The sequence below is a fragment of the Aplysia californica genome, unplaced genomic scaffold, assembly GCF_000002075.1.
Source record: "Aplysia californica isolate F4 #8 unplaced genomic scaffold, AplCal3.0 scaffold00266, whole genome shotgun sequence".
Taxonomy (NCBI): Eukaryota; Metazoa; Mollusca; class Gastropoda; order Aplysiida; family Aplysiidae; genus Aplysia; species Aplysia californica.
The window spans coordinates 841748-861800 of NW_004797536.1; the positions used below are offsets into that span (position 1 = coordinate 841748).

Here is a 20053-nt window from a genome sequence, read left to right on the forward strand (position 1 = left end):
GGGGGGAGCGACAACTCGCTCAATCATCCGGACCTTATTTGGCTGTACCCCTTATTGTCTCCCCCCAAAGCTCGAAACTATATACCATGAAGCCTTGCAATGTATTTTTTTCCCTCCTATGCAAACGTCTATTGTAGATCTAATTCTACAATACTTTCGAGATCCAAGCTGGCCCATCCTGAACTTTGAGATTTTTGTAAACAGATGGATTTCATTTACTTTTTGCACTTATTATTAGTATTAGGAAGTCACATTTAGCAAAATCAGACTGTGCTGTACGCTGAATAGGCCTATAATTAATCATCATTCTGAGACCTGGCTAAAATTGCAATTATTGGCCAGCCTAAACAGCACGGCTTAATTGTACCGTGTACCTGTCATCTAAAATAGCTAAAACACCACCTAGGGACATTAATAATATTAATAATCCTTATTGCAACTTGAAACGAAATAACGATAAGGCTTTTTATTGGGGATAATAGAAGACTGGAATATTAAGTTATAAACATTATACTTTTATGTAATATTATTTAATTTAGTCACAAAGTACTTTTTGGCCAAAATAGAACAGGAAATGTACATTTCTAGATCTTGGCCTAACCTAAAGGCAGGACATATAGACTATTCGGTATCGAATACTATAAACAACTTTACCGCTTTGAGTACAAGCAGTTTGGAGTGCAGGAAGCAGTAGGAAAATCTGATTGAAAATAACACTTGTCTGCTCGGTACCAAGATACCTTCTGGTATCACTATCACTGACTCCCCACATATTGATACTGGGAGACAATTACAGAACATAGATCTGAGAAACAGGATGAATGTCTTTACACTTGTGTCTTCGTTACACTGTCATGCAATGGCGAAAGGTATGTTTCTCTTTCTGGGGGTGATTCTGTCAAGTGATTGTCAGTCATATATTGAAATTCATTATTGATGTGTAACTCTATACCGCAGTCTGCGACTCTATGCTATAATGATCTTTACGCCTTACTGTGTCAAACCTTTGCCTTTACTACTAGATCTACTACTATTACTACTCAGTTCCCATGGCCATTTGATACTCGCTCACTCTGACTACATTTTCATTTGATACAGTGGAGTAAGGAACAGCTGTTTCATGTTTGTCTGTTTGCCGCAACACTAAACTGAACTAAACTGACACAATAAAAAGACAGAATTTGATACGACTGCCTCCTAACTGCTAAAAATAATAAGATTATTAAATTATCTTTTGATTTGTTATGAAGGGGATGACTGCCAGTTTGCAGTAAAGTCCGCTTAAACCGAACATCATGTTTGATTCGAAACTGCAGTAAACCGAAAGAATCTTAACTCTTTTTGTCCGGGCTATGATATACTCGTAATGAGGACCAGTCCGGGCTATGAGTAAACTCGGAACAGCTATACGGTCACGTTAAAGAAGCTAGTTCTGCTTGTAATTACCAAAGTACGCAAATACAACGATGCTTGTCTAAATATTTTAATTTTTCAATGAACAGCAGTTTCCTTTCTTTTTATTGGTGTGTAGAAGCTTGAATGATGTCTCGAAAACGCACGTTCACGACCGATGAAGTACTTTTTGAAGTGGCGCTGGGTTGTTAGGGGGAATGATACTAATTTGAAGAAAGTGACTCTGAAACAAGTGCCGTAAATTCCATGTGGATGATAACGAACAGGACTTAGACTCATCTTATAATGATTCAGATCATGGTGATGGGGTCAGTATTGGAATTCGTGCTGTAACGATGGGTAGGGCTAGATCTATAGATCCAACGTGTGCGCGGCAATCAGGGTCAAGTTGGAGCAGGATGGGTACAGAGTCTTCGAGGGTACGCTTGCGGGATAAAAAGAGTTAAAATGAAATCCCTGATGTTACAATTTCTTCTTTAACTCATTCACTATCACCGTGGGCAACGGCGCGGCGAAAGTGACTTCGCTACGGCAAGCCACCCCCAACGGCTCGAGTAGCGACCTATAATTCTAGCTTAGATTTTATTCCAATCTACATGTAACATATCATGTTAAAATTTTTATATAAAAAGGTATAATAACATTGACTTCCGAGTCGAGCGTTTCCACCAAAAATCGTAAGTTTATATCTAGATTCTAGATTCAGTTTTGAAACGCAATTTCAAAGTTTATCGCGAAGCCCAAATTATTACCCAGACACTGGTCTCAGTACTTTTCACAACAAAATATATTTTTTCCTCAGTAAAGAAATGTAGGACTCTTCTTTAGAATATTGAAAACCTACTATTGGACTCAAATTGCCAGTGCTCTGTTATTGAGAGATCAATATTTTTCAGTGCTAGATCTATGTCTAAATCTAGATCTAAATTGTCAAAATATTTTTTTATCCCCAAAATCACTATTTTTTGGTTAAATTTTACCCCAAAACTACCTCTCAAGACATCTTGTATATAGGTTTATTCCATATGCAATTCTGAATAAGTCCATAAGATATTCAGTGTTTTTTTGCTGTTTGTGAATGCATCTGCCGTCCTTTTTTCAAGGTTTATTTATAAAAAAATATTCTTTTTGTCAATTTAGGACGTTATGATTGAAATGACAAATTTTCTGGAATGTATGTAAATAACTGCAAATTTTTCAATATTTTCCAGTTTTATATTCATTTTTTTATGGTTATTTTGATACATGTATCATTTGGCTAAGTGCAAACATATTTTTTGTTTCACCAAAGATTTTTTTTTTTCAAGTTTTATCCGCATCCAAGCAAAATTGTGTTGCATTTCGCCTCTTACAGGAACCAAAGTTGAAAAACACGCAAATAGTCATTGCAGATGTATTCTACAAAAGTATTGGCCTTCTGAAATTTTAGGTATTTAGTATGTTGAAATATCATTTGAATTTGTGGCCCCAAAGACCTGTGAACTGCGCACTAGTCACCATGATTCACCATCTTATTTCGCCCTCCTGAAAAAAATATGTCCACAAGCCGAAAATAGTATGTAGCGAATGAGTTAAAACAACTTCTTTTTTAAAAACTAAAAACATAGCTAAATTGAGATATGTAAAGCCAAGAAAATTCAACAGTCCTGCAGATTTTGATTTTAAAAAGTGGACTCCACTGTAATTGTAATCAGGAATATATATCACATTTATGACTACTTGTGTATGATATTTGACTTCTTTAGCTTGTTCACTTTCGTCTGACCACAATTAAAGCGGGTAAAAAACAATAGTTCTCTTTAATGTCTCTGTGGGTAAAAAAGTTGGAAGACATCAAAAGCCCATTTTGAATCTAAAGTTAAGTCGGCACAGCACGTCTGCTGACCAGAAGCTAAATTTGCACCAATGTGGTGGCACGTCTACTACTCAATAGAGACAATGGTGGTATATCCTTCATGGTAAAATATAGTTGTCTCTTATACCCAGTCCAGCTTTTTATAGGAAGGTATAAAAGAGATTAGGATGTATGTATGCTCTAAAAATAGTTAATAGTGTATATTTATGCTGTATTTGAAAGCAGTTTTCTGTGTGTTTTTGTGTTGCATTTCGAGACATTTAAGATGTACACTAAAAAGAGAACAAAAATAAAAAAACAGCCAACCATGACATCTAATTTATCATGTCAGGAAGATTTTTCTAGTAAGGTTAAGCAAATAAAAATGTAAGCAACTCGGCTGTTTCTTTCTATGGCAGACAGTGAAGATATCAGTTCTTCGATCAGAGCCTTGTTGATCATAATATTATTCATTCGTTCCTGATAACAATAGCAATGACTATGACTCTAATCAATCTAAAGCAATGTCAGGGAGGCTGCCGTCTTGTTCATTAATGGTATAAAAGTGTTTGATAGATACTATGGAGCCATCACTTCAAATGTACAACTTGAGTTTAACATTGTTTTCAAGCCTACTTAGGCTCGGTTCTGAAATCAAGAGCTGAGCTAGAAGGTGAGTAGAGGAGAATGTGAGGGGCAGGTGTGTGCGTGGTGTCACAACGCAATAATCACATCTCTGCCGTAAGCTGAGAAAACGCCTTTTCATTTTGGCGGCAAAAATTTTTACCTACTAAATCGAAAGCCTGATCAGTTACCCTACTTTGTGTGAAAAAATAATCATACTGAAACTGTGACTAGTTTTTTAGTAAATTAGAATTCAAATTTCGGAATGGCTCTATTTTTAAATGATAATGCTGACAAAAAACCTCTTTTTCTCGAAACTGCTCTGAAGAAAAAAAGGCGTTTAGTCAGCTTGCGGCAGATCTGTTGTTGCTTCCCCTCTCTTAAAGGTATAAAGGTATGATGCACGGCAAGACAATGAGTAATACAGTAGTAAAACCTCGATATAGCAAATGTAACAAACTCTACTGAAAAGAAACTCTCAGCTGTAAACGTTGACTGTCTGAAGTCCTGATTCCCACTAAGTATTTTTACTCTCTGAAAGCTATGTGACTAAAATGCACCTGTAAAGCATACTGTTCCCCCCAAAAAACCCAAAACAGCCAAACATGGCATATGTTTCATCATGTCAGAAAGATTTGTCAAGTAAGGTTAATCAAATAAATGTAAGCAACTTTGCTGTTTCTTTCTGTTGCAGACAGTGAAGATAATAATTATATTTTGATCATAATATTATTCATTCATGATAACATTCATTCTTGACCCTACGACGTGTAATCTAAAAAGCTGTGACACTGGGCTTTACAACATGTCATCTAAAAATGTCGTGACTATTGGCTCAAGTAACATGTAAAAACGAAAAAAATGTGACTCTAGAGAGCTGCAGGACAGAGGTTCTGCTATCTTTTTGAGGAATATGATGGTCTGGGCCTGACTGCAGAGAGGGGCGTTGAACTCGCACCTTACTGAGTCCTTGCTTGGGAGACGGGGATAAAGGTGCTTCTGTGGGTGGTTAGCGGGTGCTCTGGTGTGGTTTGCTTCTTCTTTCCTGTCAAACATCTGTCGTCCTTATCTCTCCTCTTTCTTTTTTGTGTTTGTTACTCTCCTGTAACACCTCTAATCTTCGGCTCTTATATGACATTATTGTTTTGCAAGTGCCATAACACACTTACTAAAACAAACAAAGATGCTTCTTCATGGGCTGATTTATCATTGTCATGCTCATACTAGGCTGGAACGACACAGGGGGAACTGTTGCTTTTTCTTTCCTCGTCCTTACTATCGTCATTTTTTCCTCTACTTCTTTTGCATGTTTGTCACTCTCTTGTGAACTGCTATTTCCAGAGTGCCTTGATAGTCAAAGCAGACTTTGTGCTGTTGAGGCTAGAGAGGTGAGCAAAGAAAACCTGATTCCCCGTTTGGACAGTTTCTCTGTTGATATCCACCCCTTGGCACTCATATGACCGTATGCAGTTACGAGCGCTGTAAAACCTTACTAAAACTAAACTAAAAGATGCTTCCTCTTCTTACCCTTATAATAGTTAATCTGTGGATGGTTGGAGGCTGCTCTAGTGTGGTTTGCTCCTTCTTTCTAACCAAACATCTATTATCTCATCTCTCGTCCTTCTTTTCTTTGTTACTGTTTAGCTACGCCTGTAAATGCTGGCACTAATATGACCTATTTTGTGTTACAAGAGGTGTAAAACTCACGCTTAATCAAAGACTAAAACTTCTGTCAATCAAGACACAGTACTTCCCCATTGTCTGTTCCTCCATAACCCCCCCCCCCAGTCATGTTGCCTGCCTCTCTTGTCTCCGCCCCAAACTGGTTCGAAATGGTCAGCCGAGCGAGGGAAGGCAAACACGTTTGATCAAGGGTGGATCGTTATCTTGTTTTCTCATGAGGACTCTTGAGAGATACATGTTGAGAACAAACCAGGATTACCAACCGCTACAAGATAGTTCATGACGAGTCAAGATTACCAGCCACTAGAAGCCTGGACACTACTGATCTGTGTGTCTTGTAGTGTACCTATTTATAGAACTTTTTATCACTACTGTGGTAGATAGTTTTTAGAAATTTCACTGAAAGTCTGATTCTACATGCCCAAGCTCAATTTTTATAATGTGGTGGGTTTTTAGACCTGTTTTATTTTTCCCATGAAAGTGAATTAATTTATATTTTTTTTATTCTCCTCTTCACTGTGAATGTTAATATTCATGTAAAAGAAGTAAGATTTCTTTTCAGGAGACTTTCTAACATTCTAAACTGTGCGTTTTTGAGGTGTAAAATTATTGCCTTTCTCCCTGGTCAGTGTTGTTGTTGGTTTCGTTGGCGTCTGTGGCCTGGTGTGAGCGGCCCCTGGCCCCTCTGATCCCAGCTATGTGTGGCCGGCACAGCCCCAAGGCCAAGATGGACACAGCTCTGGTCAAGGTCATCAACGATGATACGAAGGTTCCCCTGGTCGTGTACTTACAGAGCCAGCAGTGTTACAAGGTGAGACACTTGTGTGTGACAAGGTGAGACACTTATGTGTGACAAGGTGAGACACTTATGTGTGTGTGACAAGGTGAGACACTTATGTGTGTGTGACAAGGTGAGACACTTGTGTGTGACAAGGTGATACACTTATGTATGACAAGGTGATACACTTATGTATGACAAGGTGAGACACTTATGTGTGACAAGGTGAGACACTTATGTTTGTGTGAGACAAGGTGAGACACTTATGTGTGTGTGTGACAAGGTGAGACACTTATGTGTGTGAGACAAGGTGAGACACTTATTATGTATCACAAGCCAAGGTGAGACACTTATTTGTGACAAGGTGAGACACTTATGTGTGACAGACAAGGTGAGACACTTATGTGTGTGTGTGTGACAAGGTGAGACACTTATGTGTGTGTGACAAGGTGAGACACTTATTATGTGTCACAAGCCAAGGTGAGACACTTATTTGTGACAAGGTGAGACACTTATGTGTCACAAGGTGAGACAAGATGAGACATTTGTGTCTAACAATGTTACAAGGTTACGGAGAACTCTGTGTGTGTGTGTGTATGTGTGGTGTGTGTGTGTGTGTGTCTGTGTTCCCCCTCCCCCCTCCCTCCCTCCCTCCCTTCACCATATGTCGCTCTGTCCTCAGCACAACCTGATTCCCACTGTCCCCACTTTGACAGTGATGGAGAACTGTGTATGTGCGTGTGACTGTGTGTTTATGCATGTGTTTTTGTGTGTGTTTCCCTTCACACTATGTACAGTCAACTATGCTTGTAGTGATGTGGTTGGGGGACCTGAAAAAATATTGATACATTCAAAGTTCGCAACAGCCGTTGGAAGAAAAATTCAGGGAAATAATCCCAGTACCCAACCTCACTGTAGTTCTCCCTCATGGTGCTAGGCAAAGTGAGAGAGAGGCAGTATCGTGTTCGCTTTGGCGCTTATCATATAAGGTTATCAATAGTATCGGGAGATTGATGCCTCGTACTGTTGTTTGAATGTGCGTAACGTTACAAAACATCATCGATTTCATCAATGCTAGGTCAAAACTAACCACGGGGGAAACACCGTTAAAACCGTTATATTTGTACTATTAACTATATGGGCCGGGGTAAGAATACGCATCACTACAGCCGTCACGACGGATGTAGCGAATTCGGCACAACCGTTTCAATTTTATTGAGTTTGTGTTACATCGGTGCCCTTTCCACGGAAAAAGATCACTGCTTCCGAAGATCTTTACAACCAACTTTGCTACAAGTGGAATGGACTGTATATGTGTCTCTCTGTCCACAGTGCGACCTGATCCCCACCGTGACTGTAACTGAGAACTTGAATGCGTGTGTGTGCGTTTATGTATGTGTTTATGCATGTGTGTATTTTTATTTATATGTGTGTTTATGTGTGTGTTTGTGTATGTCTGTCTCCCTCCCATCACTATAAATGTCTCTCTGTCCACAGTGCGACCTAATCCCCACTGTTACAGTAATAGAGAACTGTACACTCTCTGTGGACTCGCGATGGCCAGTCCGGGTGGAGATTCGACTGGTAGACAGTAATGGGACTCTGGTCAAACCTTCGCTGTCTTGCAGGTTGGTGTTTGTCTGTGTTTGTGTTGTGTGTGTGTATGTGTGTGTGCCCTAGATCATCCCGTGTAGCGCTGCAAACTAACTAATGGTGCTAAAGCAGCAGAAGCCAACTCATCTCTGAAGTTAAACGAAAACACAATGTGTGCAAGTCTAGATCTGCCTCCACCACAAGTCCAATAGTCGACTATCCGTGCCTCCTGCAGGTTGATGTTTTTCTCTGTGTATGTGTGTGTGGTGTGTGTGTGGGTGTGGGTGTGTTTGTGTTTATCTGTGTACCATGAAAGGCTTACTAAAGCTAAAAGCAGTGGAACCTGCTCAAATGGCCACCTGTTCGAAACAGCCACCTCTCCCAACTTTCTCATCCCATTTTTCCCCCTTGTGTTTTTAAAAACTAAAATTACACTTTCCAAGACGTCCACCTGTGAAAGTCAATTACTTTTCTCCTTTTCAACTTTATTAATCTGCAATTTTAAAAAAAAATTTTGATGTGGTTTTTGAACTCTTAGAAAAGTTCTCGAAATGTCCATCCATGCTTGATATCATATCTTTGTACTTACTAACTTTTACTTTTTCATCCTCTGTTGCCGTTAAGCGTCAAGGGGAGTGCAGTTTTCTATGGTAGGCCAGCTCGGCAGCTCTTTCAGTTTTGATGTTATGTTTTCATAGGGTTTCCTTGACACCCTCGATCCACCTTTGTGCATAGATTTTATTGCTCACATTTTGTTAGGACTTTTTGAAAAATGTGTTATGGTTGGAGTACCTACATAATACAGTCTCTGATAATTTTCCATCCCCCCCCCCCAACCTTGCCCACCCCCGCACCTCGCCCCACCCCACCCAGTGAGGAGTCCCTCACAGACTTGTATGTGGAGGGAGGTGTCTACAACATTTACATCCAGCATGAAGGTTCGCAGGCAGGCCAGGATATCTCATGCATGTCCGTTCTAATGAACGACCCCGAAGATTCCAACATTCGTAAGTTACCCTGTTATAAAAATGTTCAAGTGTCGTTTTAATAACTAGAAATAATTGATAATTGTGCCCATAAGCAAGACAAGTTCACATGATCAGTTTCTGTTTATAAAAAAAACAGACTACAGGAAGAGCAGTATTTGAAATGAGTTTGAATCAGGTCAACGGTTCAACCTTATAAGTGGGTGGTTCGTGGGTGCTCTGGTGTGGTTTGCTCCTTCTTTCCTATCAAACGTCTATCATCCATATCTCCCCTTCTTCTTTTTTATGTTTGTTATTCTCTTGTAATACCTTTAATCTTCTGGTGCTCATATGACCTTATGCAGTTGCGAGCGCCATAAAACCTCTACTAAAACTAAACAACCTTATAACATTTGAGTGTTGTGTTTGAGGAATCAGTTTCTTTGTTGAAGGGGTAAAATCCCATGGCTACCTTTTTAACATTTTTAGTGAGTGGTTGGTAGGTGGTCTGATGTGGTTTGTTCCTTTTTTCCTTTAACTTATATGACCGTATTGTGTTGCTCATGCCATAGAGCTCTCATTAAAACGTTTTGAAATGTTTTGTTTGTTTATGGATTTATATTATATGTGAGTATCAATAATATGTTTTTTGTATATATTTATGTGTTACTATTGTATTTGTGTATATATTTTTATGTCAGTGTTATGTTTGTGTGTGTATTTAAAGGTCAATGTGTCTGTCAGCTTTTCAGTGTGTTCTACACCTTCTGTTTGTGTGTTCTGTACATTACGTCAATGTGTTTTGTACATTCTTTTTCTCTTTTCAGCCATCTACGTTACCATTAGCATTGGACTTTTCCTCATCATAATGTGGATTCTCGGGAAATATCTTCACAGGTGTGTTATAAACCATAGGTGTAAGGATTTCTGTACATCTGTTGGTAGATCTGTTCTGATGTCATGTCATGTGTTGATCTTATGGCAGTGAGTGGCTGGTGGGTGCTCTGGTGTCATTTGCTCTTTCTTTCCTTCTATCTAACATCTATCGTCCTTATCTCTCCTTTTTTGTGTGTGTGTTTCTTACTCTCTTATAACACCTTTAATCTTTGGCACTCATATGACCAAAATTGTGTTTGCACTAAATGACCAAAATTGTGTTTGCACTAAATGACCAAAATTGTGTTTGCACTAAATGACCAAAATTGTGTTAATGTGCTTCTCATGAGGTTGTTTTTCAGTGGGTGGTTGGCGGATGCCCTTGTGTGGTTTGCTCCTTCTTTCCTATCAAACAACCTATCATCCTTATATCCCCTCCTTCTATTTTGTGTTTGTTACTCTCTAGTAACTCCTCTAATCTTTTGTACTTATACGACCTTATTGTGTTGCAAGTGCCATAAAACTCTTAGTAAAACTTTTAAAAATTACCATATTTGTGTTGATGAGCTTCTCTTTACTCACACAAACAAACATCACGAGGTTATTCTTGTGTTGTTTCCTCAGGAGAGGCTACATTCGTCGTGTGCTGTGTTTTTGGAGCACGGAAAACATGATGTCTGTAAGTACTTCTTATCGTGGCAAAATGGCAGTCACTGGAGGGGAAGAAATTGTCACTGTCGCAAGCAGTCCACTTCATTCCGTCGCAAGCAGTCCACTTCATTCCGTCGCAAGCAGTCCACTTCATTCCAAATTTTGAGAATTTTTATTTTTACACCCTCTCAAAGTCAAAGCTCTGTCAATGATGCACCTTTCGACATCACCAAAATTCAGTTTAACTCTTAACTCTTTGATCATGTCTGGGTGGGGGCAGCATCCAGTAGTCGAGGTCGGTAACCATGGCTGGACGGTACCACTGTTTGATGCGAAGTTATTATTGTGTTATGGTATGAGCCGAATATAAAAAGTACGAGCTAACAAGCCTTTAGTTTGACCCGGAAATCAAAGATAAATGAATTCTACGTCTGGGTAATGCTTTATTTAATCAGTTTGACATAAAACAAGTGGTTTTAATAACGTAATATGTCGTGTCGCATCTCCACCAACACAAGAGAATTACACGGAAACATGATTATAAATTTTATGGTTAAAGAGTTAATGTGGGTGGTTGGCGGGTGCTCTGGTGTGGTTTGCTTCTTCTTTCCTATGAAACATCTATCGTCCTTATCTCCCCTTCTTCTTTTTTGTGTTTGTTACTCTCTTGTAACACCTCTAATCTTCTGGCGCTCATATGACCTTATGCAGTTGCGAAAGCCGTAAAACCTCTACTTTAAAAAAAAAAGTTAATGCTATGGTCAAGGCTTACAATTTTCTTGCTTTTCTTGATTCGGGATAGGAACAACACAACAAAAACTAGGGGGCTCTCCTGGCCTAGAGGTTAAGGTGTTGGCCTCTCATTCAAAGGTTCCGGGTTCGAATCCGGGTAGCGACCAAAAAATTTTCTTCTCTAAAATTGTCTCCTTTCACCTCCTTTCTTGCTCTCTAGCAATATTCTGTCATCTGCTTTCGTCTCCTCTTTCTGCCCCCACCCCCTCACCTCCCTTGCCTCCTCCTCTGGGCTCCTGACTCTGCAGCCTTTCTACTGCTACTCTTTGACTCCTTCCTACAGCTGTCTTTCTACCACACCCCTGATCTTCTGGTAGGAAAGATCTACACACCTAGCCTTCTCGGACAAGGGCGAAAAATCTCGGAGGGCCCATGTGCAAGTTGCGCACGTTAAAGATCCCTTGGTGGTCTAAAATCAATAAGAGTAGGCTTCGGCCGCCACCCGGGCAAAATTCAAAATTTCCTACCTACGAAAAAGTATTAGGTGTGTCCCGCGCGCTCAATGACCTTATGCAGTTGCGAGCGTCATAAAACCCTATACTAAACAAACAAACAAACACTCGGACTTAAGTGAATTGCTTGCGACACAGACGAAGTGATGATAAAGATCTGTTCTGTGTCTCCCACTCCTGTACTTTCACAGTCCTAGGCGCTTTGCAATATTTTCATTTTTAACACAAAATATGTGTGCATGAATGTGCGTACATACGCTCTGTAGATTAATGCTAACAGGTAAGTAGACTTTCATACCAGCACAACACAATCAATGACCATATGCACATCACACCATAAACATAAGAGTATATGTACTATAAACACAAAGGACCAACGGTCAAAATCTCATTTCATGGAGTATTTTTTAAAGTGAATTTTAAGTTTTGCCTCAGACTTTCTTCTGTCGGTTTTTACATTATATTTGAGTAGTTTGTGGTTATTTTGTCCAGGACCTCGGGACTCCGACAAACATCAGTCGTGTGGATGACTCATCAGGGTCAGAGGTCAAGGTGCCGGTCAAAGAACGTCTCAAGTCGCTGGACACATTCAGGGGGTGAGTGGTTCAAACCTGGGGCTGGGTCAGTGTCAGAGCTTTGTGGTATAGTGTAGTAGTATATAGTGTGTGGTAGATGATGAGGTGGATGAAGTGCACGGAGAGATGGGTTAATACACGTTGAGGTGTGTAGTACATGGAGAGATGTGTCAGGACACATTGAGGTGTGTAGTACATGGAGAGATGTGTTAGGACACAGTGAGGTGTGTAGTACATGGAGAGATGTGTTAGGACACAGTGAGGTGTGTAGTACATGGAGAGATGTGTTAGGACACGTTGAGGTGTGTAGTACATGGAGAGATGTGTTAGGACACAGTGAGGTGTGTAGTACATGGAGAGGTGTGTTAGGACACAGTGAGGTGTGTAGTACATGGAGAGATGTGTTAGGACACGTTGAGGTGTGTAGTACATGGAGAGATGTGTTAGGACACAGTGAGGTGTGTAGTACATGGAGAGGTGTGTTAGGACACATTGAGGTGTGTAGTACATGGAGAGATGTGTTAGGACACAGTGAGGTGTGTAGTACATGGAGAGGTGTGTACAAAAGTGTGCAAAGTGAGGTGTGTTTAGTACATGGAGATATATGAGAAGTTCACAGTGCAATGTGTATAGCACTTAAGAGAGATGTGTTAACTACAGGGTGAGGTATGTGTAGTACTTATAGAGATATGTTGGTACGTGGTGATGTGTGTAATCTACACAGTGAGGTGTGTATAGGACATGGAGAGATGTGTTAAGTACACGATGAGGTGTGTAGTACATGGGGATATGTGTTAGGAAACAGTGAGGTGTGTTTAGTACATTGAGAGATGTGTTAGGACATGTTGAGGTGTGTAGTACATGGAAAGATGTGTTGGTACATATTGATGTATGCGATCTACACAGTAAGGTGTGTTATGTAAAAGGTGAGGTGTGTTAGTATACAATGAGGTGTGTGGTACATGGAGAGATATGTTAGGACACAGTGAGGTGTGTATAGTACACAGTAAGGTGTGTTAAGAACAGGATAAAATGTTTGTAGTACACAGCTGGTGTGTTAAGTAAGCTACATGGTTAGATGTGTGTGTGTAGTACATGATGAAATGTCTGTGGTATATATTGAGACATTTTCATATTACAGTGAATTATGTATAATATACAGTTAGATGCGTTTATTACACAGAAAGGTGTATATTTAGTATATGATAAGATGTGCTCAGTACTTGATGAGATGTGTGTAGTACAGGTGTGTATAGTACAACTGTGACATATTATGTCCAGTGGGCTTGAGAAAAGAGTTGTGATTTGTATTTTCCTATTCTTTTCTTGCCTTCACATTGTGATTACTGTAAACATTTTCCCCGCTGTTTTTATCGACAGGATAGCAATAATTATAATGATATTTGTCAACTATGGTGGGGGCAAGTATTGGTTCTTCAAGCATTCTAAGTGGAATGGCCTGACCGTGGCAGATTTAGTGTTCCCCTGGTGAGAAGAGAACCCATGCTGTTCACATGCTCTGTCTTGCATTTGTGTATATATGTATTTAATTCTTTTGCCTTTTTTTCTGTTTTTCATATACTCACGGGTTTGGTTTGATTTCACTAAACCATTGTTTGCTTTCATACAGCTGATTTTTATTTGGTTCTAACTCGCACTTTTCTCTGTCAGTGTTTTCCAGCGCAGAGCTTCAGATCGCTTCTAGTTATAGCACTGGTGTGCATGCCTTGATGTTTTGCTATCTGTTGTATTTCTCGTCCAAGTTTTCTTGTCATAGAACATGTACCGACATACTTACATAAGTACATGGGAGCTTTTGAAGGATATAGTCTCTGTGACTATGTCGTTAACACCCCTTGCATACATGCACAAGAGATCTCAAAATGTGCGCATTCCCCTTTATATAACACGGTAAACTAAAACAAAACACGTCCACCTGTTTGAGACAACTACTTTTTTTTTCCTCGACAATTGGTGGCCATCTTGCACAATTTTGACTAGGCCATCTTCTTGCTCATGTTTTCTGCCAGACTTACAGTATAGCTGCCAGTATTTTCTCTAGCTGATTTTCTGACAACTAGAAATATCATGAGAAAAGAGTGAGAACACAATCGATATTTACAACTAAAGTACAGGCCTATTGCAACAATTATATTTTACTGCTAGACTTAAAGCTACATAGATCGACTTTATAGGTTTCCTTTTTTTTTTTAAAGATCTCATGTGGGTGGTTGGCGGGTGCTCTGGTGTGGTTTGCTCCTTCTTTCCTATCAAACATCTATCATCCTTATCTCCCCTTCTTCTTTTTTATGTTTGTTATTCTCTTGTAACGCCTCTGATCTTCTGCCGCTCATATGACCTTATGCAGTTGCGAGCGTCGTAAAACCTCTACTAAAACAAAACAAAGATCTCATCAACCCTTTGTCCTCCCCCCGTGCTCTTTACTACATGTGCAATGTATTGTTTGTGCGTAGCAGGGGTCACCAAGCTATGGTCCGTGGGAGGGATCCTGCCTTCAAGGTCATTTCATCTGGCCCATGGCCATTCCACCATGCCGGAAAAAAACTTAAAAGATGTGTTTGAAGTGCATTCAGGTCTTGTTCATCTAAATGATTTGATTATTTCATTGAACTCTTCAGTGCAAATTTAACATTTAAAAAAAAAAAAATTTTAATATGATAAGTTTATAGGTCTGTTGTCTTTATTACTTCTGGATTATATATTTTGTGTATTGATAATTCATCAGGTTGGTTCTCTTTTTTTCTTGTGTTTTTCGTGCTTTGCATCCAACAAAATAGTTATCCGAACCACGTTCGGCATTCTCCCGAGCTATTTGGCCCATTTTGACAAAGGTTTGGTGACCTCTGCTGTATAGGTGTATACTTTCTTTTGTCTTGATGTGAATGCGGCATGTACTGTTGGTATTTATAGATGTGTACTTTTTCTTTTCTTGTTGTGAATGCGGCATGCATTGTTGCTATTTGGGTTTTAAAGGCTTGTTTTTATTGGGGGTTTTTTCTTTCTTTTGTTTTCTAGAATAAGCATTTCAGTGATGATTTTCGTGAATTATGGGGGCGGTGAGTACTGGGAGTTCAGCCACTCCACATGGAATGGCCTGACCGTGGCTGACCTGGTCTTTCCATGGTAGGATGTCTATGTGTTACGCAGTTCTATGTGCCTCCACATTTCTTTCTTTCTCTACATTTCTTTCTTTCGCTCCATTTCTTCTTCCTCTCTTCTTTTTTTTATTTACCACACATCCACATCACTCTCTACGTTCCCATTTCTTTTGGTCTGCCATAAATATATTTCTTTGTCCACCTTTCTGTCCATTTCTTTCATTTTGTTCATTTTCTAATTGTGAGGCAGCGTGGTGGAATCAGGCTCTCGTCAATTTTGGGGCATGTAATGTTATTGGTATCATCTTAAAGCTTGTTCACCTGTCTTTATTTGGATGCAAAAAATATCCATTTATCTTGAATACAAGTCAAGATATTTGCAAAAGAAGGAGGGGGGAGTCACCTGTTTTCAGAGGTTAAATTAGTGAGAAAATGGCCGCCAAAGATTAGTTATTTTCTTAGCTTAAGAGTCTGTGGTAACTGAAAATTTACTTTTTTTATGCCTTTAATCAACGCTTTTCAGAAACATCCACACAGAAATGAGTTCTTTAATGGGCATGAAAGGTGTTGAGCCAAAAAGTAAAAATTTGATAAAAATTCACAAACCTGCGGAAAAATGCAAGTCTCTTCACTTTAATTATTTTGACGAGAGCCTGATTCCACCACGCTGCCTCACAATTTATCCACATTACTCTCAACATTCCATGTCTTTCTTTCTCTCTGTTTCTTTCCTTCTTTCTTCACATTTCTTGCTAATGCCTCTACTTTTTCAAAGGGATTTTTTTTAAAATTGCCCTTGAGTTAATTTAAGACTTTTTTGCTTTTTGTTTTTCTTTTTTAAAGTGGTTCTTTGTATTAAATACTAAATGTGTGTCATTTACTACAATATGGCTAATTTTTATTTTATTATTTGAGAGGCTTTTTTTTCGTTCTCAATTTTTTAAAGATATTTAGTCATGAAAACAGTCAGAAGAAGGTAAAGTCAATGTTGTAAATGCCGATATTTGAACCCTTTACGGTCAAAGTAGTTTAAACAAACCTTTGTTATGAAACAAGTTGCATGTATTGTAGCTGTATGCTAAAACAAACCTCTTTGTTATGAGGCAAGTTGCATGTATTGTAGCTGTATGCTAAAGCAAACCTCTTTGTTATGAAACAAGTCGCATATATTGCACCTGCACGCTAAAACAAACCTCTTTTTTATGAGGCAAGTCACATGTACCGTAGCTGTGTACTGTGCTAAAACAATTTTCTTTCTTATAAGGGAGCTTTTTGAATGATCTTACAAGAAATATGAATCTTTGTTTTCCATTTATCGTTATTCAGATATGACAGAAGCAGATTTTTTTGTGTCAAATGTAATAGTGGGCATTTAGATTAAATGGAACTTTGCCTTTTTAAAAGTTGTGATAACTTTCATATGATACAATTTGTAACTTGTATATTGGAATGCTTTGCTATTGGTACTAAAGTTTGGGGAAAAGCTAAATAAAACAATGTGTACTAGTGTCTAATGTCAACCCGTCTAGTCTGTATTTGTGAAATGATGGTGGGTCAAAGGTTGAAAGATCTTGATGGTTATAATATCCTGTAGTGTGTTGATTTAGCTTTGTCTAGTTTGTGATTTAAATGTGTAAATGATGGGGAGTAAGAAAGAGTTCCCAGGTAAAAGGGTTGTTGTGGTTTATAACTGTCATTGGTTTAGTGTTTGTCTCTAAAGCATGATATGATGGTTCCATGACTTCGAGCTCCCAGATAAAGAGAGTTGTGAGGTGCCTGACTATCTCTCTACACTCCCCCCCATCCCATCCCGTCCCAGGTTCGTTTTCATCATGGGTACAGCGATGGTGTTCAGTTTTCAAGGACAGCTTAGACGGTCTGTACCAAAGTGGAAAATATTCCTCAAAATTCTGAAGCGATCTGCTACGCTCTTCATACTTGGGCTTCTTATCAATTCCTTTGGCATGACTGATGGTAAGTACCTGTGAATAAGTCTAGATTATGTACTGTTAGAAACATATGATTGATAGTAAGTACCGTCAGTTGGACCCTGTTTCATAGGCGTGTGATAAAACATGGATTTTTTAGGCACGACCTCTGAATTTAACATCCATCTCATAGAGGACCGAGACAAATGGATTGAGAACCTTGAAAACCCCACAAAGCAATTATAGTTTGGAACGCCCAGTCTGGGATTTGAACTAGGGCCATCCGCTCTGAAGTCCAGCTTGATACTAACTTAGCCCAGTGTTGATGAAAAGGTCAACGTTTTAATGTTTTAGGTGTGTGCTGTAAATCACCTTATTTTTAAAAAAAACTTCAATGGGCTGACATGCTGTTGGTTTGAGGGCGCCACTCGTCCTTCTTCTGTTGTTTCTGTCTGTCTGTCTTACTTTTTCTCAGCTCTAAATGACAACTATTGTGCTGATGTGCCTCTCTTTACTCAAACAAACATGGTACAAAACAATTAAGCCAAAATCCAAGGAATCATGCTGGAACCTTATTTTACAGTGACCTCCTTTAATGGTCTTCTAGATTCTGTTGGTCGTCCAACTTTTAGATTCACATGCAAAGGCCTGAGAATATTTTAAAAAGCAGTTTGTTTTTATATCCCATTTTAACCACAGACGGACCAAAGTGAAGAGGCTGTGGAGAGGGGGAGAGGGGGAGAGAGAGGGAGTGAAGAGAAGAAAGGGAGAGGAGAGGGAGGGGGGGGGAAGGGTGCATCCCACCATCTGATCATCACATGTGTCATGCCTGTAACTGGATGTCCTAGGTGACGAGACGGAGAGAAGGGGAGAGAGAGGGAGTGAAGAGAAGAAGGGGAGAGGGAGAGGAGAGGGGGGGTGTATCCCACCATCTGAATATCACATTTGGTTGGCAGAGTCTCTGTTGTGGTTTGCTCCTTCTTTCATATCAAACATCTGTCGTCTTTATCTCTCTTTTTTTTTTTTTTTTGTTCCTCTCTCTATTGTAACACCTCTAACCTTCGGTACTTAATATGACTACTTGTATTGCAAATGCTGTGAAGCTTTTAGTAAAATTAAACTTAAAAAGACCCACATGCAAAAGGACCCGAGAAGATTAAACGGAGCGATTTATTAACATCTTGTTTTAACTGCTGACAGACCAAAGTGCAGATTCTGTAAGTAGTTGATGGATATTCTGGTCTGGTTTGCTTCTTCTTTTCTATCAAACATCTATCAAGGGGGCTCTCGTGGCCTAGAGGTTAAGGTGTTGGCCTCTCATTCAAAGGTCCCGGGTTCGAATCGGGGTAGTGACCGAAAAATTTTCTTCTCTAAATTTGTCTCCTTTCACCTCCTTTCCTGCTCTCTAGCAATGTTCTGTCGTCTGCTTTCGTCTCCTCTTTCTGCCCCCACTCCCTCATCTCCTTTGCCCCCCTCCTCTGGGGTCCTGATTCTTTCTACAGCCTTTCTACTGCTACTCCTTGGCTTCTTCTTACTGCTGTCTTTCAGCCACACCCCTGATCTTCTGGTAGGAAAGATCTACACCTAGCCTTTTCGGACAAAGGCGAAAAATCTCGGAGGGCCCGTGTGCAAGTTGCACACATTAAAGATCCCTTGGTGGTCTAAAATCGATAAGAGTAGGATTCGGCCGCCACGCGGGCAAAATTCAAAATTTCCTACCCACTGAAAAAGTTTAATGTGTCCCGTGCGCTCATATGACCTTATGCAGTTGCGAGCGCCGTAAAACACTATACAAAAACAAAACAGAAGATTAAACGGAGCGATTTATTTACATCTTGTTTTAGCTGCTGACAGTCTAAAGTGCAGATTCTGTAAGTAGGTGATGGATGTTCTGGTCTGGTTTGCTTCTTCTTTTCTATCAAACATAGACTATCGCCCTGATTTTTTCCCCCCTCCTTTTTTTGTGTTTGTTCTCTCTCCATTATAACTCCTCTTCTTCTTCTTCTTCCTCGTTCTCGATGACAGCAGCTAGACAGTCAGTCCGATGTGGCATACAAACTGTGTAGTTCGCTTCAACTCTGAAAGACTGCCATAGAGATAAATCCTATTCTTCGGCACTTATGTGACTACTTGTGTTGCAAGTGCCGTAGAGCTCTCACTAACGTTAAACTTAAAAAGACCCACATGTAAAGACCTGAGAAGATTAAACAAAGCGATTTGTTTTCGTCCCGTTTTGACAACAGACAGACCGAAGTGAAGTGGCTGTGGGTGATTGGCGGGTGCTCTGATGTGGTTTGCTCCTTCTCTCCAATCAAACATCTATCGCCCTGATTTTTCCTCCTTTTTTTTGCTCGTTACTCTAAATGTACCACTTTTGACTCTAATCATCGACACTTCTATTTATATGACAAATTGTGTTGCATGTGCCATGAAACTCTTACTAGAACAAAAGTAAAGAGGCTCATATGACAAATTGTGTTGCATGTGCCATGAAACTCTTACGAAGGCTGAAATTAAAATGATGAAGCTAAAAACAAAAACTAGAGAGAGTTCGGGACAGGTTGTCTACTGCAGTGTTTCCCTGGTGCCACAGGTGTGGACTTTGACAACTTCCGGATCCCAGGCGTGTTGCAGAGGTTTGCTGGGACGTACCTGATCACTGCCTCTGTGTTCCTGTTTCTGGCACCTGTACACAACCCTGCACAGGTGTGTGTGTGTGTGTGTGTGTGTGTATGTGTGTGTGTGTGTGTGTGTGTGTTGGGGGGGGTAT

General features: G+C 39.7%; 1 protein-coding gene across 1 annotated transcript in view; it reads left to right on the forward strand.

Moving 5' to 3' along the window:
* Positions 1-637: 637 nt before the first annotated feature.
* The window catches only part of LOC101855957 (heparan-alpha-glucosaminide N-acetyltransferase), a gene marked incomplete in the record, with an annotated part of 31880 nt that continues 12464 nt past the window's right edge, over positions 638-20053 (forward strand). The window contains 10 exon segments of the mRNA XM_013083987.2: positions 638-869; positions 6184-6365; positions 7830-7960; positions 8799-8932; positions 9718-9787; positions 10391-10445; positions 12154-12257; positions 13617-13724; positions 17175-17329; positions 19877-19989. Of these exon segments, the coding sequence (XP_012939441.1) occupies positions 818-869; positions 6184-6365; positions 7830-7960; positions 8799-8932; positions 9718-9787; positions 10391-10445; positions 12154-12257; positions 13617-13724; positions 17175-17329; positions 19877-19989 (1104 nt within the window).